General features: G+C 43.5%; 1 protein-coding gene across 1 annotated transcript in view; it reads left to right on the forward strand.

Moving 5' to 3' along the window:
• The window catches only part of LOC146785923 (fetuin-B-like), a 196,654-nt gene extending 172,978 nt beyond the window's left edge, over window positions 1–23,676 (forward strand). Inside the window, exon 7 of the mRNA XM_085635321.1 lies at window positions 22,747–23,676. Coding sequence (XP_085491447.1) covers window positions 22,747–23,292 — 546 coding nt within the window. The 3' untranslated portion in view covers window positions 23,293–23,676. The remainder of the gene's footprint in view (window positions 1–22,746) is intronic.
• The last annotated feature ends 1,052 nt before the right edge of the window (window positions 23,677–24,728 follow it).

Raw genomic sequence — 24,728 nt, forward strand, 5'->3', positions numbered from 1 at the left:
GTTTAGTCGGGTGCCCCATCTCAGCATAAAGCCGGACTGATCCGCGTGGATCACTGATGTTATGACTTCAGTCAGTTTCTATGCCAAGGCCTTGGCCAGCACCTTGAGTTCCATATTGAGTAAGGATATAGGGCAGTACGAACTACAGGCTGTTGGGGATCACCACGATTGTGGCCATTTTCTGGTCCATCGGGAGACCCAACATCTCTCGTGGCCAGGAACATGTTGAGAAGGTGAGGCACAATCTTGTGGGCTACACATTTAAACAATTCAAGGAAGAGGCCATTGGTCCCCGCTGCCTTGCCTGATTGGAGTCCTCTGAGTGCCCCTTCAATTTCTTCTACCATCAAATCCCGTTCTAAGACCTCTCTTTCCTTCTCAGATGCCTACTCGCAGTGTCAGGGTCACTAGGAGCTCTGTACAGTCTCCCCCTGTGGGATGCGGATGTCTATATGCTCTAGTAATATGTTGCAAATGTTTCAGCTATGTCTCCACTCACAGTGTGTACCCCACCCTTGTGATCATGTAATTCAGTTGCCCAGTTTCTGCTTATGTTCAGTTTATCCAACCAGGCAATAAGCTTGGTAGCCTTATCATCCACTTCATATAGCCTCCTCTGTACCGCTAGAGCATGGGCCCTTGCCACATTCTCTGCAATATCCTTCAATCCCCACTGTCTACACGTAGGCAATGGACCCGATCTTTCCCTGGGGCCTCCCTCCTCAGTATGTCATCTTGCAAGGTCCTGCTCTCCCAGTCCTGTTCTGGTATCATGTTAATCCCTCTTTTTTATTGAGCCTAATAAGAGCCTGAATGTGCCCACCTAGCACTGCCTTGTATGCTTCCCATAGGGTGCATGGCAAATCCACCGATCCATCATTGTGTTGGAAATAATGTGCAGAGCCCTCCACTATCTGGTCTTGTATCTTCCTATCTTTTAAGTGCCATGCTGCTATTCGGGGTGGCAGAGCTGTCTCCCTGGTTAGTCCCGTAAGAGAGGTAATTACTGGAGAGTGGTCCAATATACCTCGGGCTAAGTGTTGAGTGTCCTGAAAATGGCCCACCCCATCACAGTGAGTGAATATGTAATCTGACCAGGAAAGACTGCCATGTCTAGCTTAGAGGCGGGTGTATTGGGGCGCAGTCCTGTGTTGTGGCCTCCATAAGTCCACCAACTCCATGGAGCCCGAAAAGGATTTGAGGGAGGTCCCACCCGAGTCTTTTCCTTTGCTGACCATCTATCTCGTGTCACGGACATCACGTCATTCATGTCACCACCTAGGATCAGGGAGCTCATTGGCATAACCAAAAGCGAAGCCCCAAGTGCCAAGAGAGTATAATCCTGTATCCTGGGGGTGCATACACAGAACCCAGGTTGCTACTGTGTCCCTCCCACAGACCCGTTTGGATTGCGTACCTATCCTGGGGTCATACCAGGTTTGGCTAGGTGTATATGATGTTGCAATCCTTAGCAAGATACTTGTTCCCCGTGACCAGGCTGTATCTCCATCTATCCAGGGCTCTACAGTGTTGACCCTTCAGGTGAGTTTCCTGTAGGAAGACTAGGTGGGGGACCTGTAGTTCAATATATTGCCGCACAAGGGTTTACTTTGTTCTGGAGCCCAGACCGTTGACGTTCCAGGACTACTTCCCGAACTCCTCCCTCCCTGCTACCCTGCACTGTGGGTCTAAAACTACCCACCTCCCCAATTTGCAGAGTGCCTGTTGCCCTCAAGTGTAATTTGAGCAACACAAGGGGTTGGCCTCTCTGCCCACCTAATCTCATCCGCAGACCCTCACTGAACGACGAAGACCCCAGAGCCACCCACTCGTTCCCCAGGGGGCCATGAAAACATCCTACATGTCTCAGAGGGGGCCAGTGATTGTATGGCCATCAGCCAATCAACCGGACTCCTCAATACTAGCCAACCCAGGCCTCCTCTCCCCCCAAAGACCAAGCCCAGCTCCCCTTCCCAAATGGCACAGTATGGTTGTATTCCATAATATCATTGTCAATGGGCACCTGGTCAAGAGGTTCACCGTACCGCTCTTCCTCCATTTCAGCAGGCCTTACCAATCGAGCTGAGCATCAGGTTGCAAGTCGTCATGTGCCAATCAGTTAAGTCACTTCTGGATCTGCCTCTTTGGGTCGTCGGCTGTCATCTAATACTGGGAAGCCTCCATCTTGATCGCTCTGAGAGTGTTTTTTTTCAGGGGCCTGCGGTCGGTGCTGCTCTGGTGTTTGCCATCCCTCCAGGCAGTCCCATGCCCCGGCCGGAGAGTGAAAGAAACAGGATTTCCTATCGCGAGGATTCGTAACTTGGCCAGAAATAACATCATATACTTTAGCTCTTTTTCTCGGAGCACCTTCTTGACCTCTTCAAAACTGCGCCATTGCCTACGGATGGCAGGTCTACAGTGGAAGGCTCACAGGAGCTTTCCATGTTGCTGCCATCTTGACTGGAGCACACACAGACAGGCTTTACACTACTACGTCTGACTGATCTTTAAAGGACTATTTCTCTGGATGCATGACGAGGTTGTATCACTACTTGCCTACATATCTGAGTGAGTGTGAGTCTACCTACAGCAGTGACATCAGATGTTTAAGTTAATGTGCCAGTATGTGTCTATCTGTTTTAGTACCTCTATGGTTCTCTCAATTTGCATCTAACTGGCTGAACAAATACCTCAGTGCCTGTGTTGGAGATTAAAAGGGGATGTAGGCATGTCTGCAACTACTTTTGATCCTGGTGCATTTAAAATTAGTGTGACAATGTATAACTGCTTCTATAGCTGTCTCACTGGTTTGAGAGAAAAAATATCTATGCTTTTGTAAACATATATGGCAACTGCTTTGTGGGAGGAGCACTCTATGTAGTACTTGGCACATCGGCCTGCAAGTGAGCAAGTAACTTATTGAACTCAAAAGGACATTTCTCATCTTTTAAACACAAAACACCATGCTTTAAAGCATACCTACAGCACATCTCAGAGGTGATTTGTGTATAGTAAAACATTGAGTTTAAAATTTGACAGACAGCTTTTACATGCCAAGTGAAGCTGCAAGTGAGAGAGCACGGACAGGGTCTGCACTAGTAGCCCTTAACCATGTTTAAAGGACTATTTCTCTGGATGGATGATGAGGTTACGTCAGTACTTGTCTACTTTGCTCCATGAGTTTAGGACTACACCTAGAGTAGTGGCATGAGATGCTTAAGTAAATGTGCTGGTATGTGACTGTCTGTTCTAGTACCTCTATGGCTCTCTAAATGTGTATGTAAGTGCCTGAACAAATACCGCAGTGCAGGTGTTAGGGAATAGAGAGGTATGTAGGTGTGCCTCTAACTACCTTTGATACTTCTGCATAAATAATCATTTTCTTTGTAAGTAACAGAATATATAACTGCTTCTGTAGCTGTCTGACTGGTTGAGAGACAGACTCTATGCTTTGACAAACAGCATTTACATGCCAAGTGAAGCTACAACTGAGAGGGCACAAGCAAGGTCTGCACTTGTAGCTCCTACCCATATTTAGAGGACTATTTGCCTGCCTAGATGATGACGTTATGTATCTACTTGCCTACATATCTGAGTAAGTGTAGGAGACCACCTGTAGGAGTGCCATGATATGTTTAAGTATATGTGCCGGTGTGTGACTGTCTGTTTTAGTACATCTATGGCTCTCTAAATTTGTATCCAACTGGCTGAACAAATACCTCAGTGCCTGTGCTGTAGGATAAAGGGGAATGTAGGCATGTCTGCAACTACCTTTGATACTGGTGCATTCAAAAGTAGTTTCTGAGTAAGTGACTGAATGTATAACTGCTACTATAGCTGTCTCACTGGGTGAGAGAGACTCTAATATTGTGTGCACATATATGTCAACTGCTTTATGGGAGCCACACTCTATGTAGCACTTGGCATAGGGGCCTGCAAGGGCACAAGTAACTTAATGAACTCCAAAGGACATCTCTCATCTTTTAAACAGAAAGCACCATGCTTTATACACACCTACAGCATATCTCAGTGGAGACTTGTTGTAGTAAAACATGAGTTTAAGACTTGACAAATAGCTTTCACATGCCAAGTGAAGCTGCAAGTGAGAGGGCACAGAGAAGGACTGAACTAGTAGTCCTGACCCATATTTAAAGTATCATTTCTCTGGGTGGATGCAGAGGTTGTGTCAGTACTTGTCTACATGTGTCAGTGAATGTAAGAGTCCACCTATAGCAGTGGCATGAAATGTTTAAGTAAATCTGTACAGTCATTAGGGTGTCTCCTTGAATGTGACCATTTAGTGCCTGGAGTCCAAGGGCCTCCAATGTTCGTAGTAGTTCATGGTCTGGTTTATTGACTGAACCAAATTTGGAGATTTGGATTGGAATTCCCCAATGCATATCTGTTCTGTTTTTAGGTTAGCACTTCTTCCCAAGTGATTTGCCAGATTCAAGGTAAAATCGCCTGTGACTATACGTGGGATACCACCATGCGAGATTTCCAATTCCATAAGAAGATTGTGTATGAATTTTATGTTCCTTTGTTTTTGTACTGGACTGGGGTGAATGCATATATCTAAAATTATAATTGGCCCCATAGTACTTCCAAGTTCCAATTGCTTATCAGAATGCCTTGAATGAATGATACGTTAGTTGAGAGGCAAGAATAAGCGAAGATTTTATCAAGTGAAACATAGATTGATAGTCCTCCTTTTCGATGACCATTTCTTTTGTTGCTGTTTGTGCTGAAGAGAAGGAGTCTGCATAACCTCCTAAAGACTGTTCCACTCAGTCCACATCTCTTGCAGACATATAATGTCAAAATTCCTCAGATATTTTTCGATTTCGGGATCTGAATGTAGTTTTTTTGTGCTTGGTATGTTCCATGAAATCATGGTTGTTGACCTAGGGGTTTTGTCAACTTGATTTTCTTAGTGAACTTTTGAATGAACTAATTTATTATTATATACTTTATTTCGGTCCAGAGACCATAAAAAGTGCGGTTGCAACAAATACATCATAATAAAATTGAACATAATAAAATAAATAACAAGAAAGAGTACATGAAAACATTGCGATGAAACATAATCCGTAGGATGGTCCTTGTGAGGGATCTCAGAGAAAGCTCTTGCCAATATCAACATAAATCTCCATAATAGCCTAATTACTTGCCAATAAATGGTCCACCTTGTTGAGTAGCCCAGCCTCCACTGTCTAAAAAGGAGCTATTGTCCCATTCGTACTGGCCATCAATAGTAAATATTCTACTCTATGGATAAATATAATTTTTAAAAATCATATAAGAAGAAGCAGCTTAAAATCAATAATAAAAACAATTCGACCAATAATACTGTGCTCGTAAAATGCATGGCTTATATATACATAGCAGCAATAATAACTAGAAGCTCACCGGTATTAGACTTTTTATGTGTATTGTCCAAACCCCTCATAAAAATCATGAAACCACAAATACTAATGGCTTGTTTGTGTCGGTTTTCAAAATATGCATTGCCTCCCAGTAGTGTCTTACCCCCTTGAGTTTGTACCGTGCTATAATCCATTTTTTCCGTAAGATAGAGTATCTGGGACAAAAGTGCAAAAAGTGGTCCTCTGTTTTCTTTAGCAATGGGCAAAAGGGGCAACTCTCCAGATCAGAGTCCATTTTGCACCATCTCGAACTGATTTCTGTTCAGGGAACAATTTTTGTATTTGAGGCTTATTTTCCCAGTGAAAATTTGAAGGTCATTGATTGTTTACAGTACAGGGATTCTGATCAAGTCAATCTTATTTTATTTTGATTGAGAGTGGGGGCAAGCCAGTTCCAGTCTGCTGTTTCAAGGTGCACGGGATTGGAAAATCGACAAGTACGTTCCTGTGATCTATTTAATGATATTGTTACTGAATCTATTGGAGGGGTGTAGCAGGTGCATCCAGCGCCTATCGACTTTCATTAGAATCGAGAAGGTCTTTGTCTGACTTGCCCAGGCTTGTTCGTTGCCCTTTACTGATTAATGTAATTTGTGGTCAATAGATGATAAATCAGTCGTATATTTCTCCTCAGACACATCTGAGACTGTTCTTCCCCAGGCTGTGAAGACACTATGCTATGTTCTAATCAAGTTTTCAATTTGAGGTGATGCCCAGGTCACGAGTGTGGCCTCATAAGGATTTCCAGACTTGAGTTCCCTTGCATCTATGCATGGGGAAGATAGATATCTTAAATCTTCCTGTGGAGCCGATAGTTTCAAGATATTAGATCTATTCAGAATATCACTGATACCACAGGATTTGTAATGAGGTTGGAATGAAGTTGTGATTTTTTTCCCTACGAAACACCCCTTTGACTAAAGGCATTTGAAAAGAGACAATATTCACTGAAGGTTTATTTTCGGAGGAAATTAATTGTTTTGGATGTAAGTTCCTATCAAGGAGAGACTGGACAAAGCTGGTGTGACAAATCCTTTGTGGAGTGCTCCTTTTTTGCATTGTTTCTACTGAAGGCTTATTTGCAGAGGAACTTAGTTGTTTTATGTGTAGATCACTATCCACAAAAGTCTGGGCAGAACTGGTGTGACAAATGTTCTGCGGAGTGCTCCTTTTCTGCAGTAATTCCTGGAGGTTTGGTACTACCACTGAGTGCTTGCCTGTAGTGCTCCTGGCCTTAACTGGAGATTGAGGGGACAATTTTGACTTTGCTATGCTTGGAGTTATACTGATTGGTGTTCCCCTTCACTTGAATTTGCAGAGATGCGATGGTGTGGAGATCAACTCAATTTGAATCCTGGAAGGGGGACGAGTCATTTGTGGTCAAACTTGTTGAAACATGTGAGGCGAGCACTAAGAATTGGACCACTCTCTATCAGGAGGGAGGTTTGTACCATTTTGATGGTCTATATTAGTAAAAGATCTTCTTGGTTGCTTGAATATAGGAAAAAAGTTCACAGGTGTTTCTAATAAATTCCTTGGCTTTTCATTTTTTCTCTTTTTTTAATTTTGTTTTCGTTTTTTTTTTGTTTGCTTCTTGAGGTGACAGCTGCTTCAGTGGGGGAATTTAGTATTGAGCTCTTATTGAGAGAATGTAATTCTTTGAGTGACAGTAAAGTGTTGGTATCAAATATAGGCTCAGCAGGATTGGGCTTTTCACGACTATTGATGTCAGAGTCACCCTAATTTTTGTGCTCTTTGGCTACTATACAATGCTTTGTTTGGAGTTGTTTCACAGAGGGATTCGGTAGTATAAGTATTTGTTGTGGCAATTCCTTAGTCTCTGTGGCAGTAGAAGAGCTATAAAGCTTGTGTTAGAATCCGGGTTCTCTGGTTGGCACAGGTAGGTACTTCCTCTAGTCAGGGTAAGGGGTTACACTACTAAAACAACCCCTTGCTCATCCTCTAGGTAGCTTGGCGCGAGCAGACAAGGCTTATCTCAGAGCGTTATAGGTTAAGCATTTGTGAACACATACAGTAACCAAGTGACAACACTACAAATGGACACCACACAGGTATTTATATTAAAAATAAGGATTCTTTATATAGGATTATCACAAGACCATTAAACGATTAAAAATACACAATACGGTTGTTTAGTTGGTAGAAGATTGCTTAGATTCTCTTAAGTTCTTAAATGCGACACTTTAAGTCAATGTACCTTAGATGCGACACGCAGGGCAACGAAAGTGTTGCAGCGATGCAGATGCGTTGAAGTTCTTGGTGCAAAAGAAATAAAGACGGGATCTTCCAGATGCGTTATGCTTCTCCGATGTTGCGAGAAGGCTCGACTCGATGCGTCAGCTACAGCGTCGTCACCCTTGACAAGATGCGACGACAGCGGCCTTGGCAGCGGCACTCTTCTCCGACGTTGCGAGACGCTTCCGCTCGATGCGATGCTGCAGCGGCGACACCCCTTCTGCGAGATGCGACGACAGCGGCTCCGACGGCGGCACGCTTCTCCGTGGATGCGAGGCGCTTTTCTGGTTGCGGTGCAATGCGACAACTACGATGGCTGCGATGGCGACACGCTTCCTCCTCGATGCGAGACTCTTCTCTCAATGCGGTGCAATGCGACAGCTACGATGACTGCGATGGCGACACGCTTCTTCGGCATTGCAAGACACTTCCGGAATGATGCGAGACGCTTCCGCTCGATGCGATGCTGCAGCGGCGACACTCTCTGCGAGATGCAACGACAGCAGCTCCGATGGCGGCACGCTTCTCTTCCTTGCGTCGCGCTTCCAGCTCCTTGCGACACGCAGTCCCTCAGAAGGCCCAACAACAACAGCAGGCACTTCCAAAGAGACTCTGGGGAGCTGGGGGTGAAGTCCACTGGTCCTGGGACTTCGTTCAGGGGCAAGCTCAGTTCAAGCCCTTGGAGATCTTTTCAAAGCACAAGTTGAAGTAAAGTCTTTAGCAGTCTTTCTCCTCTCCTTCAGCAGAAAGGCAACCACTGCAGGCCAATCCCCCAGGTCAGGGACAGTTACTCCTCCTACAGCTTTCCCAGTTCCTTCTCCTCTGGCAGAGGTTCTTCTTGTTTTAGCAGGATCTAATTTCTTGGGAGCAGGGTCCCAATACTTATACCCCTAATTCATTTGTTCCTCTGGGGTTGAGGGGCCTTTGCCCAGTCCAAACCAGTTCTTGAACACTCTGTTGACATGACTCTGCCTTTCTATTCAGGGTGCAGGGCAGAGTCATCAGCCGCTCTGCAGGAGGTGGAGCCAGTATTGTGGTAGCAGAGCACAACCCTATTCAGAGCCCAGGTGCACTCCTCCCACCCATCTGACTGCCAATCTTCATATTCACCACCAGGCTACCTAGCCCTGCCCCTCTGGGTTTCCCGAGCCCTGAAATGGTCAAGCAACCAAATAACAACTTTCTAAAAGTGGTATTTGCAAACACAGAATATTAAAATAAACTTTACTAAAAGATGTATTTTATTATTCTGAGTTCAGGCATACTAAACTCGAATTACTACCATGTTCCCTGGGTCTGTTAGGATCATAGAATGTAACAATTCTAACAGCCCATTCTGGCCTATGGAGAACAGGTAGCCTTACAATAGTGAAAAACGAAAATGGCTGTAATTCACTATTAGGACATGCCACACACATCAGGGCTTGTCCTACCTTATGCTTACAATGCACCCTGCCCTTGGCCTACCATAGGGGTGACTGATATGAAGTTAAGGGAAGGTTTAGGGACTGGCAAGTGTGTGCACTTACTCAGTCAGCATGACAGTACCAGACTGCACGCAGGTTCTGCAATGGCAGACCTTAGACACATTTTACTAGGCCGCTTCTGTGGGTGGCACAACCAGTGCTGCAAGCCCACCAGCAGCATTTGTATTTCCAAGCCCTGGGCACTCCTGGTGCACTTTACTGGGGTCTGACAGTAAACCAAATAAGCCAATCATGGAATCCAACCAACATATACATTTTACAGTAGGGAGAGCATATGCACTTTAACACGGATCAGCAGTGGTAAAGTGCCCAGAGTCATAGAATAGCCAACAACAGGTCAGAAAAAGTACAGGTGGAAGGCGAAAAGTCTAGGGACCATCCGGCCAAAAGGGCCAGGTCCAACAGCTTGTTATCTGTATTAGGGCGGAAATGCACCTTGATGGTTTTTATTTCCTAAACCAGCGTGGATACAATAGTTGGAAATTCCTGTAGATTTTCAATAATAGGACTGCGCGTACCAAAACTGGTTCTGTTTAATAATTTGCATATTAGCCACAGATGCTGTTTTGGATTCACTCAATAGCTCTTTTATCATTGAGTGCATATTCGCAAAACGGGAATCAATAGCGATGGTAAATTGAGCCTGTGATTACAGCAAAGTTATTTGTATATCAAATTTAGTGGATTGGAATTCGAGAGCTTTTGATGAAGCATCTAGAGTCTGGAATAAGCGAAGCCAGGTATCAGACCACCATGCCGAAGAGACTAATCCACAGTTAATCCATGACAGGTATCGCCCTGTTGCCTTTTGCAGATTGCGGGTGAGGATTTCGAAATTTGAATGAGGAAACAAGGCAGGGTCACAAACCTGGACCCCAAAGGAGGAAGGAAGAAAAACAGTCTTCTTTGGAGACTTAGAATCCAAGTTGTCAACTTTAAAGGGCTTTTCATAGGCATTTACGCTCGCTGTCTGGGGAACAGCTGAGGGGTAGCAGAAGAGCAGCAGAGACACCAAGAAGAACAAGCATTTGCAATGCAATAGGTCTCATATTGTTTAGATTTAGAGCTATTGGCGGTGTAAATGATAATATGTTTTATCTATGTGTTTTTGTTTGGAGTATAGTGGATGTATGAGTAGGGCTAGGACTTAGAATGAGAAATTACCTTTGGGGCTAGAGAACCAGATTCAGTATTGGGTAGAGGATTTAACATGAGGAATTACCGTTGAGAGAAGAGAAGCAGGTAGCAGCAATGTGTAGAGTATTTGGAATGAGGAATTATTGACGGGAGGATGTACAATGAGATATTGTAGATAAGAGCAGAGAAGCAGCTGCAGCATTGTCTAGAGGACTTAGAATGAGGAATTACCACTGGGACCAGAGAAGCAGGTGGCAGCACTGTCTAGAGGACTAAAAATTAGAAATAACTGACAGGACCAGAGTAGCATCAAGCAGCAATGCCTAGAGGACTTAGAAAGAAGAATTACCAATGGGACCAGAGAAGCTGCTAGTAGCACTGCCTAGCGGACTAAGAGGAATTACCACAGATGCAGCGTTGGCACTGCTTAGAAGATTTATAATGAGGAATTACTACTGTGACTAGAGATATAATTGTAGCTCTTCCTAGAGGAGTTAGAATGAGGAATTAATGTTGGGACCAGAGAAGCAGCTGCAGCACTGCCTAGAGCAACCTTAAAGTGAAACATAGCTACATTGTAGGGCAAATAAAAGAACTTGCAAAACAAAATCCCTAGAAGCTTTCTTTTTCCTATAAATAAACCCTCCGCCACGTAAATATAAGCATAAAATCAATGAAATAGTGCAGGTTGTTATACTAATTATTTGATATTTGCCTAAATATAGGCGCATGTTCTTTTAACCCGTTAACCGCAGAGCAAATTCCTTGGCGGTGCAGGACTTTTGAAGAGTAGGCGGGGCCACGCCGGCCAACGGAAGTGCGCAGCACTAGCCAGGTAGTGCTCGCGATGGCCGTTGGCCGATGCACGCAGGGAACAGGTTAAGGTTGCCTTGGAGAGTGAAATAAATACATGAAGCAACCAAGCACTTAGGGCCCGATTCCGATGTCGGACGGACCGTAGTGCATCCGACATCGGTTTGGAACTAGAACCGAATGACCTTCTGTCGTCGATTCCAGCTCAGGAAGTAGGCTGCGACCGAACCCTGTTCGGTCGCAATCCTATTCATTACAATGGGAGCATGCATTCTGAACGGAATGCATGCTCTCATTGCAAAGAGCAGAGGTGCAGTTCAACCCTGCACCCCGTGGGAGGCACCTCAATGTGCCTGCCACCGGGTGCAGGGATCAACAGGGGGGCACCATAGGTGGCCTTGCACCCATGGGGGCCCTGCTGGGGGCCCCCAATGACAGTTTCCCAATGCCTTTCTGTGTCAGAAAAGCCAGCACAGAAAGGCAGTGGGAAGCTGCAATCGTAACCCCTCGATTACTGAAGGCCTTCCGAATTGCAGACGGGCTCTCCGAGCCCATCGTAAGCCGTTTGGAACTCAAGCTTGGAATAATTTCTGACTGACTCCATCAAAATTGGTCAGTCGGAAATTATTCTAAACAGGAGATTAAAATGCGGTAAGAATAGCTCTGACGGTCGGAGCCAATACTTACTGCATCGTAATCAGGCCGTTAGTTGTGACTTTCAACAAGCAAAAACAAAACGCAACTATAAAAAAGCGCTACTATATTTTAGCGCATGTTGTCAAGCTGCCAAGCCCTTTGTTGTTAGTATTAAAGCGCATTTACTGGGGTTGTTTTCACTAAATGTGGAAAGTACAGCAAAACATCAGTTGAAATGTTTTAGGCACTTCTTCTGGTACAAATTCTTCTTCGCAGCACAAATTTTGTAGGGCTTAAAAATAAATCTTTGCCTTTTCAAATGAATTTGCTTTTGCTGCAAAGATATCCTGACTTCCTGCCAGCCTTAATAGGGGGTCATCATTATGACCAGGTGAAATAACTGCTCACCATCAGGATAAGGTAAATGTAAGAGGTTTAGTAAAGGACAGATCAGAGCTTATAATATAATAGTGTCATTTGCGGTATTCAAAGGAGTTGAGGAACAAATCCAGACACAGAAGCTCCATCTTACATACTTGCAAAGACAGTAAACAGAGTATAATTAAATCACAGAGGAAAAAAATTGCACTCATGCAAATTGAGAAAATATTGGATGAAGTACTGTAGAAACTAGTGCTACTGCAGCATTATCGTGCTTTTTTTGCACAATAAAACAGCAGGGCATGCAAGCAAGTACCGAAGGATGGCATAACACAATACTGGCCTGTACATGTATTACGAATACGCTACGGTTTTGTGAAAAAGCAGTAGACTACATACAGTGTCCAAGTGGCCCATGTTGTACTGGTTTTATTTACAACCTGTAAACTGTGTTTGTGAAATTTGCCACTGTTCTTTGCAGTTATTTAAAGGACTAAAGCAACTGTTTCAGGGAGACCCACTCTACCACCAGTGCGTGCAAAGATGTTAAATAAAGTGCAATTAAAGCAGCAAACACATTTATCATTATGTACCCGTGCAAATTTCGAAATTATGGTGTGAAGTGATGTTGAATTCAGCAATTACATCATGTTATAGTGCTGCTGTTTTTTGCAGATAAAGCAGCCCAAGGATTCTGGACTGCTTTAAATAGTACTTCATGTTTTTGGGAAACAGATGGTTATCTTACAGTAGTACACATGGTATTATCATTGAATGAAAAGTCATAAAATGCAGGTTGGAAAGATTTTCACAGAAACTGCAGCATAAATGTTAAGCTGTCCAAACCTTTGATGGGTTATTCAGTTGTCCTTCTCTTTGGGTGGTGTTTTTTTTAGCACCAAAAACTAATAAATGGCCCTTAAAACGTAATCTACCTTTGCTGCAAACATAACGTAACTTCCTGGCAGCCTCAATATGGGTTACTATCATCACCATATGAAATAACTACTTACAGCTAGGATATAAACAGTTTGATGAAGTGGTGAGCCGAGCTCATAAGACATTGGTGCCCCATAGGTTTGTTGTGATGCCCATGAGTAGACTGAACACCGATCAACATTTCTATGAACTATTGGATAGCACAAAAGGCTATTTTCAGGAGTGAAGTAATTTCACCACTCCGGTAAGCGTAGAACACTTTATTTAGTCACAAAGTTAACTGCACCCTCAGCTTGCTGGTAAACAGTACACAAGGTGAAGGCAGCCTGTCAACATTTCAAGGCTGCCTTCCTGTCAACATTCTAAGCGTTACCATTGTTCCAGGTAGGAGAGGGGTGAATGGAATGTACCACGTGACAAATTATAACACATCTTCCTCCTTAAAGAAGGGCTACAGTAATACACAGAATGTTTGAGGATATACATTAAGCCGTGGTGTGAATTACCCTGTAAGTGGAACCCTTGGATAAATAACAAGCAAAGAAACTTATACTTTAATACATGTTCAAGCCATATTAAATTCTTTGTGCCAGCTTGGGGGATTGCGTTGTCTCAATCCCCTTCCCTCTTGAGCCTCTTCTGCTCTGGAACTCTGGACCTGAGACCTGCTGTCTCCCTCTTGGTCTGTCTCCCTCGGGCCTATGGCCACCCGATCCATGCTCCATTTTTTCCCATCTTCCAAGATGACAACATTTCTTTTGACCTCTCTTATTTTTCCCGGGGCATAGTACCTGTCATCTTTGCCCCCTAAATTCACTGGTTTCCTGATATACACACTTTGTCCCTTGCTGAAAGGTCTTTCCTGTGCACCCCATTTTCTGTCATACCACTCTTTACACTTCTTTTGTCTTATGTCACTTTTCTTACTGATTTCCTCCGGATTGATCACCACCGGATCCTTGGGAATCATCCAGTTTGGGGACAGTTTGGAACCTGCTTTCCTCCCTCTCAATAGTTCAAATGGCGTATGCCCCGTGGAGAGGCTAGGTGTAGTGTGGTAGGACCAAAGCATGTCTCTCATGTCTTCAATAGAAGCCCCTGATTTGACCGCTAGCTGGATGCACTCTTTCAACATTCGATTAGCCCTCTCTACTTTGCCATTGGCCTTAGGACAGTACAATGGGGTACGTATGTGCGTTATGAACATGTCCTTCAGAAACTCCCTCATCTCCTCCGACACCAATTGAACCCCATTGTCTGTGATCAAGGTGAAGGGTATGCCCTCCTTTGAAAACACTTCGTTCAAAAATTCTATCAACGATTTAGTGTTGATGTTGTTCACAAATTTGTGGGTGATCCAATTTGAGTAATAGTCTATAAGCACTAAGATGTACCATTGCTGTGGTCCCTTAGCCCTTATGGGGCCAGTGATGTCAAATCCTAATTTGTCCCATGGAGACCTTGGATCTCAACAGGAATAAGTGGGGATCGCCTGATACTTCTTGCTTTATCGCTTACCCCACACGCATAACAATCCTTCACCTTCTCTTCCATGCATACATCCATACCTGGGAACCAATACTCCGATCTCAATCTCGCCTTGCATAGGCTCCTGCCCAGGTGCCCCTCATGAGTAAGGTCAATGATCTGTCCTCTTAATCCCTCTGGGGGAACTATTTTGCCTGACTTAAGGAGATACCCTCCTACTATGGACAGTTCATTCCGTACATTCCAAAACTTCTGAACGTCCTCTGGTAGAACTTTGCATTTATTGGGCCACCCTTTAATAACCCATGTTTTCACCTTGTTGAGGGTACTGTCCTGATCCATGTGATAGTCCCACTGTCCTTTTGTCATAGCTGGGAGTTTAACTTCAAGGACACCCTCCATGCCCATGACATCTTCCTCTTGTCTTATCACTGGGGACCTTGATAAAAAATCAGCTACTTTGTTCTGTTGGCCCGGAACATATATAGTCCTGAAATTGTAGCCTTGCAAGCCTAGGACCCATTTCGCTATGCGGGGAGTCATGTTTTCTAAGACCTTATTGCCAAACAAGTTTGCGGTCCATGCACACCTCGAATGGCAAACACCACACATAGAAACTGAAATGTTTAATGGCCCAATACACCACCAATGCCTCCTTCTCAATTGTAGAGTAATTAGACTCAGCCCCAGACAAAGACCTTGAAGCAAAAGCAACCACTTTCACCTCACAACCCATCCTTTGTGAAAGCATGGCTCCCATTCCTTTACCACTTGCATCCGTAGTAATAATAGTGTCCTTGTTTACATCAAAGTTGCCAATATATGGTGCTGACACTATCGCCTCCTTTATGTTTTCAAAAGCCTGTTCCTGATTTTTCTCCCAAACAAACGGCATATCTTTCTTTGAGATTTCTCTGAGGGGATGTGCTAACATTGCAAAGTTCTTAATGAATTTAGCCATATATTCAGCAAAGCCCAAAAACAAGAGAACTTCCTCTTTGCTTGATGGGGTAGGTGCTCTCCTTACTGCTTCAACCAGATCGACTTTGGGCTTTATCCCCTCCTCCGAAATGGTGTGCCCTAGATAGTCAACTGAGGTTACACCCACTTTGCATTTGCTCTCTTTCGTGGTGAACCCTACATCCCTTAACCTTTTGAGTACTCTCTCCGCATTCAAATTATGTTCACTGTCACTCGAACCATAAATCAAAATGTCATCCTGGAAACACATTGATTTAGGACAATCTCTTAACACATGCTGCATTGCTCTTTGAAACGCTGAAGCCGCTGACGCCAGCCCAAACGGCATCCTTAGAAATGTATAGTTGCCAAATGGGGTGGTGAATGCTGTCAATGGTTGGGAATCAGGATGGAGTTTGATTTGGTGGAGTACACTAAAAAACTTAGCGCCTTGCAGCGTGCTCAACATCTCATGTATCCTAGGTAAAGGATGCCTGTCCACCACAATGTTGGCATTCAATGCCCTTAGATCCACACATAACCTGATGCTCTTCCCCCCATCCTTACTCATTATGACAATGGGCGCCAACCATGCTGAACATTCGACCTCTTGTATGACCCTTTGCTCGACAATATTTTTCCGATTCCAATCTTAAAGGTTCTCTCATCAATAAGGGGATCGAACGTGTTTTGTGCACCACTGGTGTTGCTCCCTCCTTGAGCTCAATCTTATGCATGTAGTTTTTAAGTACCCCCAACTTTTCATTGAACACTTCAGGAAATTCTTTTACTAAATTAGACCCTACCGCAGGGGGATCCATAAGCAGAACCTGCTCCTGGTTATTGGGGTCGAGTTTAATTCCCAATTCCTTCTGATGTTTCCACCCTAATAAACTCGAGCCCTCCCTGGTTACGTAAACTTTCCCTACTGTGTGCCTGTCTTTAAAAGAAATTCTCATTCTTACCATTCCTTCCAACGGGATGGGCACTCTATTGTAACCCGAGGGAGCAATGTCAGCTGTCTCTAGTTTGAGGTTATGTTTGGAAAATTTCTTATAGAACATGTTCTTATCTACTAGGGTAAAAGGAGAGCATGACTCTGCATACACCTTAAACCTTTCCCCATCCAGACTTATCTCACATGTAGGATACTGTGTTTTCTCATCCTTGCACTCATCATCTATCTGAAAGATAACATTTTTCTCTTCCCCTTCATCAACCTCCTTATGTTCCACCACATGAACCTTGTTACTACTAACATTGCACACTTTAGAGAAATGTCCTTTTTTGTTGCACTTTCTACATATTACATTTCTGGCTGGGCAACGCCAATTGTTAGCTAAGTGATTGTGGTTTCCACACCTAAAACACTTCAGGCCTTCCACTTTAATGCTAGAGAACTCTTTGTTTCTATTCTCAACTTTACAGACTGCCTCCGCACTCGCAGAGTCTTTCGATACCGACTTTTCTTTGACACCCTCTGAAACATTCATTTCTTTCATACACTGTGCTGTATGTTCCAGCCCTTTTGCTATACTTATGGCTTCCTCCAAATCTGGATTTCTTGTAAGCAGTTCTTCCTGAACCTTCTCCTCGTTTGTGCATCTTACCAATTGGTCTCTAATAAGAGAGTCCGTAAGCGCCCCAAACTCACATGTGGCTGCCATTCCCCTCAATACAGCTATGTACGATGACACCTTTTCCTCTTTCCTTTGAACTCTCTTGAAGAATTTGTGCCTTTCAAGCACTACATTTATTTTAACCTTGAAATGAGCTTCTAGCTTCCGTAAGGTATATTCATAAACATCAACCCCTTCATCTTCGTCACAAACTTCATCATCCACCAATCTACCTGTTATGTCCTCAAAAACTTTCCTACCATGTATACCCAGATTATGTAACAGTATATGTTGCTTCCTTATGTTTGAAAAATTCCCGCCCCCTATGGCTATCAGATAAGACTTGAAAATTCCTTCCCATCTTTTCCAAGGAATTTCCGGTTCCCCTAACTCATTTAGAAATGGAGGCGGTTGACTCATCCCTGCCCCTACCATGGTGAGGATCGTGAAACTTGCTGAACCACTACAATTCCCTAGCTAGCCAGCTGCTTGTCTGCACAGAGGCAGGGACTGTAGAACAAAAATCCTGTGATGAGTGATGCCGGTCGATAGCCCCACCACAGTAGCGGCAAGTGAAAAGCCGCTAACACCCGGCAAAGCAGAGTTGCTGCAGATGCACCTCCTTTTAAAACCATAAAGCAGGTAAAACTCCACTCACGATGATTTCCGACCTCCAAGCACTCCGTAAGCCCACGGCTACTTCAATCACTGTCGTAGAATCACACCTCAATTTTGACCTCTGAGGATCGCGAAGCCCCCGCTCCAGCTGATTTTGGAGCGACACCGCCAGAAGCGTTCCTTTAACCTCTTCAGTGCCCATGACGAGATAGTCTCGTCATGGAGCACGGTTGCGCTGTGCCCATGACGAGACTATCTCGTCATGAACCCCGCCCGCTAATGCAACGCCCGGCACAGGGCGGGGAAAGGGCGTGGCACTGAAGGGGTTAATAAAACATTAACGGCCAGTACCATGGTGGTCTACTCCCCACAGCCTCGTTCTCCACTCTGTAGCTGACATAGGCTTAACGCTGGCAGAGTCACGGAGTACAAGGACACGGCGTTTCAATTTGAGTCCCCCACTGTCCTTAACTCCTCACCGCAAGAGATGACGCCTGCCAATCCACTTAAAGAAGGCACCCTTCGTCGGAGGACCTCCCAAATTCATCAATACGCCAGCAAGTCGAAATCTTCACAGGGGAGGATGCAGCACTGTCCCTGTCACAGCCCCAGTTTCCCTCGTCGCCAAAATGAAGTAATTTCACCACTCCGGTAAGCGTGGAACACTTTATTTAGTCACAAAGTTAACTGCACACTCAGCTTGCTGGTAAACAGTACACAAGGTGAAGGCTGCCTTCCTGTCAACATTCTAAGCGTTACCATTGTTCCAGGTAGGAGAGGGGTGAATGGAATGTACCACATGACAAATTATAACAAGGAGTTTTACAGTTGACAAAATAACAGTAAATTCACAACACAAAACACAACGAAAACAAGGAGCCCCACTACCATCCCTTTTAGTTCATCAGCATCGGATTGCCTCAATCCGATGCTGTTGAGGGCAGAGTACACGAGATGCAAACCCATCTCCCACGGGGAACTCCTAGTGTTTTAATGCGCAGCAATGAAATGAGACAAGAAGCGTAGAAAATGCTTTTACAGTGTTTATCTGCTAATTATTTCTGTCATAAGCAGTTTATTTTTAGCTCCATAGAAACAGTACATGGGTGTGCCCTGTACAGTACACTATATACTGTGGGACCATTGGTATGTTTGAGCAAGCAGTTTAGATTAAGACCTGCCAAAAACAGCAGCTTCAATGCAGTGCGCAGATGACATTGGTAATTCAGATTAAATATAAATAATTTACTCCAACTCACACATGCGCTGCTAGAACTGGCGTGCTTTAGGGGGGAGAATCAGCGTCATCAGTACCAAAGCAAAACAAGCCCAACCCTCTTTAAAAAAAGCCCAAAACCAAACCAGTATCCTACCAAAAATAGCCCAAACACTGCTCGACTTCTAAAATTTCAAAAACACTAATAATGGCTTGAGCAGACGACTTTAAAGCTTGGGAAGGCGTTTTGCGCTCCAATACCTTCGGACACACAAAAAAAAACCATGCAGTTGCCAAACACGCAAATGGGCGAGACAAATGCTGCATCAGCATGCAAGCACAGGCACACAATAGCAAAGCACAAAACCAAGAAAAGAACTAGTCCCCCTGTAAGCAGGACAACAACCATGGTGTAATGATACCGTAATTAGTCCATGCTGCCTGGGAGGAACGGAAGTGAAAAAGGAGGGACAACGAGGCAGGACTGACAACTAGCAAGCAAGGATTTTTACAGGACACTGGCAGGAACAAATGAAAAGCAAAGGCAAGCAATGGCTGGAGTTGGAACTCCACAAAGCATTTACAATAGGTCGCTAAACCACAGCCCAAGAGCTGTCTTTGCTTGACCTAAAAAGTGCCTCAGCAACAGTAAGAAATACAGGCCCGTCCCAGAGAGTCACTTGAGCCCACGCTCCCTGGAGAGTCCGGGCTCTCGCCACCTGCCGCTATCTGCCTTACTTGGACTCCATCTCGCCTTAATGCTGAAATTTGCCAGCTGGTTACCAGTTCCCTGCCTTTCCGCGGTCCACGACTCCGGGTTGTGAAAGGAGATAGCAGCCAATGATTGCGCTAGCATTCAGACGCCAAGCCACGCTTAGCTTTTCCGAGAGCGAAGGTACTGGAGCCCGGGGGGCTGAAAGTGCTGAGAGGCATAGGGCTGGGGGCAAGAGTCAGGAGCTGTGTTCTGTAATCCCGCTGATGAAAATGCAGTGCTCGAATCAGCAAGAATTCTTTGAGGCTTGGGACGCTGAACACTAAACCTGAACTAGGGCCCCCAGGAACATAGAGCCCACTCACCCACTTCCTCCATTTTACTCCACTATGCAAAGCCCAGCCCAGCACAAATCCTCGGGCACGGAGAATAAAGCCTTGGCGTGCAGAGCTTACGGCCTGCTACCTCTGCTCCGGTCTTTGCTGAAACTGGCATCTGATGTCAGCTGCAGCTATAATAATATTTACAATTGTGAGGTATGCCATTCAGATGTTCTGCCAAAATAAGCATCTCAGCCATGAATGAGCCATCACATAACAGAAGACAATAGGGGATGTTCTTAACAGAGTTTGTCTGAGAACCTTTGTCAGAACCAATTTGGGGTGGTGCGACAGGGCAAGCAGTAATTACCGGGCCTCAACTGTGGAGGAGAGGGCCTTTTACCACAGATGTTTGTTTTACAACAAAACCAAGTGCTCCCCACGACAATTGACTCACATGGTAGTGAGGGCAAGTGGTCCAAGGTGTCTCAGGACTCTAGAGTTGTGGGTTAGAGACTCAGAATGCCAGCAATTAAACAACAGGCACAATAAGTGAATGGCAGTGTTGTTCATTTAAGAAAAATAAGTACTTTACACCAAAATTTAATAGGCTACATAGAGAAGAAGTAGCACTATTTTAGTGCACACTAAAAGGTTTAGAGCTTTACTGGGTTCATTTAACAGAGCAAAAAAAGCCTTATATTTGGCTCAAGTGCAAACTCACTATTGAGAAGTAGAATAGCTTTCCTGTACCATGGGTCAGTCTGTAATCTTTGATGAGACAGTTCTTGAATATGAGCTGCATTTATCTTTCTAAGTCCCATCAAAAATCTGTTTATACCATAAAAGAGTAATTGTTTCTCATTCTTTGATGACTGTCTCTCTCAGAACTTTAAAATACAGGTATGTAGCTGTCGTACTCAGGGGATGAGCAGTCATGCTTACAGTCACTGGAGCTTGTTTCAGCAGAACTGCCTGCTCATCTCCCTTTTGGGTCTGTGAAGACTGCAGTAGCTTGCTAATGGTAGTCCTGACAAACGGATCTATTGCTCTTGTCTGAGGCACTGGAGTGAGGTCTTCGGGAGTGAGCAAAAGTCTTCTGTATTCAGCTATAGTAGTAACTAGAGCAGGCTCTCTGGTGGAGCGTTATTTATGAAGTTGTTCTTTGGTCTTTCTTTGGTCAGGCAGAAAGGCCATGAAACTCTTGGGTTCACATTGGTCAACTTCAGACACATTGCTTTGGCATTCTGCTTCTTTTGCTCTGCTTCTCTCCCAAGACTCATGGCCGGACCTCTTCTTGGGCAGAGAGCTCATGCTGGACAAGAAACTCCCTTTTCCCCTCTCAGCAGGCAGAAAGGCACTCAGGCCTTAGGCAGACCCACAGCTGCTCCATTAAGAGGTGTAGATTTCAGGCGTGGTTCCTTTTCCTCTGGGAGTCTGGCTATCAGTAATGCCAACCCTGGATCACAGCAGCTCTTTGAATACTCTCTGCAGTACCCCTGTCTTTGGTTAGTAAAGTGTCTTGGAACTGCAGCCAAGTGAGAAGGTTTGACCCTCCACCGCCATTTAGGCATACTTTTCAGATGACAGGGGATGTTGGTCCACTTTCTAGTGTTCAGGAACTGGCTAGGGATGGTCTCATTTTGATAACTCCTGTAATTCAAACAATACTTTGTGTAAGGTAGACAAACATAGAGGGATACCAGTGCACAGTCTGGACATAACATGCATGCAGAGCTTTACATGAGTGGGTCAATGAGTACAAATCTTATCCTTATTGCAGTAAGAGTAACCTTTGTAACTTCTTGGTGGGCCCAGGATACTGAGTTCATTGTGTGAACATAGCCATAAAAAAAAAAACATATGGTTACCCAAATAAAAAAGCAGATTTCAAGTGTCATTTTTTAAATGTTACCATATCTTCTTATTCATTGATTACTCCAGTCATAGGACGAGTATTTCTTCAACTGGTCAAATGTGATCTTTTTAAAATGTATCTGTTCAAATTTTGGTTACATTTTGAAGAGACCCAAAATATTTTTTATATTTCAGCATGATGGAAAAACTAGGGACAAGTCTAAACCACAGGTCAGAAACACAGAAATTGAATATTCAGAGCAGTTTAAATTAATGTGTTTAAGAACAAAATCCATATAGAAATACAATTATGCTATTTGGTGGTTAATGCACTACTTTAAAAAAATTGACGCGAGATAGGAAAACTTGGCTCTATGAAAAAGTAAAGGGTGGTTGGGTCACCATTTCCTTCTTTGGCTATAGTCCATTCAATGGTTGGATGGGTTCTACTTTTTTGTGAATTACATTATGAACAAACAACATGATTGATTAAGTGTTATGACATTTGATTTTTTTATACCAAATAATATTCATAGAAATCATTTCTATTTAGAAGCAGGGAAAAAAAATAGGAAAAAGATTTCACCTCGCAAACAAAATGGCGTCTATACCATAAAACCCACATTCATATTTAAAGAAAGCTTGACCTTTCAAAATGAAAAAACAGGCATTCTTGTCAATTGGATTAAGTGATTGTATTTTTTATTTAGTTTGTGCAGTGTCCATAAGCCTGGAGGTTAGAATTTATAGAAGTGTGTAGTAAAGTAAAAAGTAATATTGAGAATCATATAACGATATAATCATATTAAAATTGGCAAGAATGTCATCACTATATAATGAATCTCTTATGTTTCAATTTTTTTTGTTTCTTACTGTTACAGAAACTTGGTCTTCCACGTTTCAGACACCATGAGCATCACGGTAAAGATCATGGAAAGGTTGAGATATTTTATAAACACCGATTTGATCCGAGCGGAAAAATTATCAATCTTCCAAAAGGCATCAAAGACTACCATAAGGAAAAGCATGAGGAGAACCATGGACACGGATCTACCTCTGGTGAACCTCAGAATCACCCTACCAAAAAACCTGATGAAGGCTCATCGCTAGAACACACAGGGCGAAATCTGATCCCTCCACCTCCCAGAGGACATATTGGTTCAGTGGAGTACTATCGTATGATCAATGAGACTGATGTTTTTCCCTCCCCAATTAATCCTGTCCCCTCACATTCCATTGGTCCCCCTGGACCTCCTCCAGTACAAAGGCCTGTTGAGCCCGAACAACCTATTGTCCCTGGTGTTATTGGTCCATTTCAGGATCCAGAACCACCGCCATTTCCCCTTCACCCTTCAGATTCAGCAGGATGCCCCTCAGATCCTGAGCACAAATTTCCCCTCATTTCATCCTTATTCCCAAAACCTTAAAAGAATGTTTATGTAACAAATGAAATTAACATATCATGTTTATTCCCTGTTAATGAATACTCTTTCCCAGTAGCATAAAGTGATTACAGGGCCTTGCTATTTTTGTCAGTACTGGATGGGCAAACGCAATAAATGAAAAATAACATCTTTTATGGGTTCCATTTCTTGTTATAAATATATTTCACTGTCATTTCCTTTCAGTTGTGTATTTAGTTATTTGTGACTCCTGCTAGCACTTCTCTCTATGTATATGTGTGATAGAGCAGATATGCTAGGATTGGGATTCAGCCATTAACATTATTAAATGTGATATCGATGTAATGTAGACCACAAAAGGAACTACTTTTCGGTGCACCACAAATAAAAGGCACTATTCTCACCAAAGCCCGATGTTGTCTTAATTAATTTCATAAAGGCTGATAGCAGAGTTGCTCTTCTGGGATTTGAACATGTCACCTTCAGTCAACCTAGCTAACATACTGGCTAAGACAGACCAAAATATCTATTTTTAAAAGTAAAATTAACACAAGCGCTAATTAACTAATGAGGAGGTGCAATGCACAAGATCGGGACTGTGAGGATGTGAAAGACCTTCTGAGCATTTGTACAACTTAGACAAAGGCTTATTAGAATAAAGTTGCGCAAGACCGGATTCCATGTTAAAACTTCATGGTTTTATATGAAAAAATTATAGCCATTACAGAAAGAAAAAGTGAATTAGTTAGTTAATCATGAATTAGCTCAAACAAAATAGTCAAAGTCACATTCTGTGAGAGGACTAACATAAGGTCAGACTCTGAAGAAATCCAACACAAGAACTAAATATAATGCAAATAGACAGGCTGATGGAGAGTCCCCTCTCTAGTGTATGCCAGAAGGATCTCAAAAATACAGATGTTTTTATAAAGCTTCAGGATACTGAAACCATGCACGTCATTATTTCTGATGGCATGACAGGGTTGGGGTAGCAATGTTAAACAACAAGGATCGATAAATATTCTAATACTTGAGACACTTCCAGAGAAACCTACGTCCCACTACATTTCATTGGTTAGCCGATGCAGAACTAATTTAGGAAATGAATTGGCATGTTTATATAACAAAGCAACAGTAGTATGTGCAGCTTATGAATGACATGCACAGAGTCTCTGGTGGACACCTTGAAAAGCTACAGAATAAAGAACTTCCTCAACACTGCTTACTTGACAGAACACAACACATTACATGGCAGACACCACTGCTGTGCGTTATTTTTCTAAGATTTTATTGGAATGGAAAATCACACAAGCAAGAGAGACAGGCTTTGCTCATATAAGAAAACACACTATTATACTGCAAATGTGAACAGCTGTCAATGCAAACTAACTAAGAACTAGTCAGGCCAACAAAACCACATCAAAAGAATGCATTATTTCTAAATAGTAAAAAAACTCTTC

Source organism: Triturus cristatus, chromosome 11 (genome assembly GCF_964204655.1).
Source record: "Triturus cristatus chromosome 11, aTriCri1.1, whole genome shotgun sequence".
NCBI lineage: Eukaryota > Metazoa > Chordata > Amphibia > Caudata > Salamandridae > Triturus > Triturus cristatus.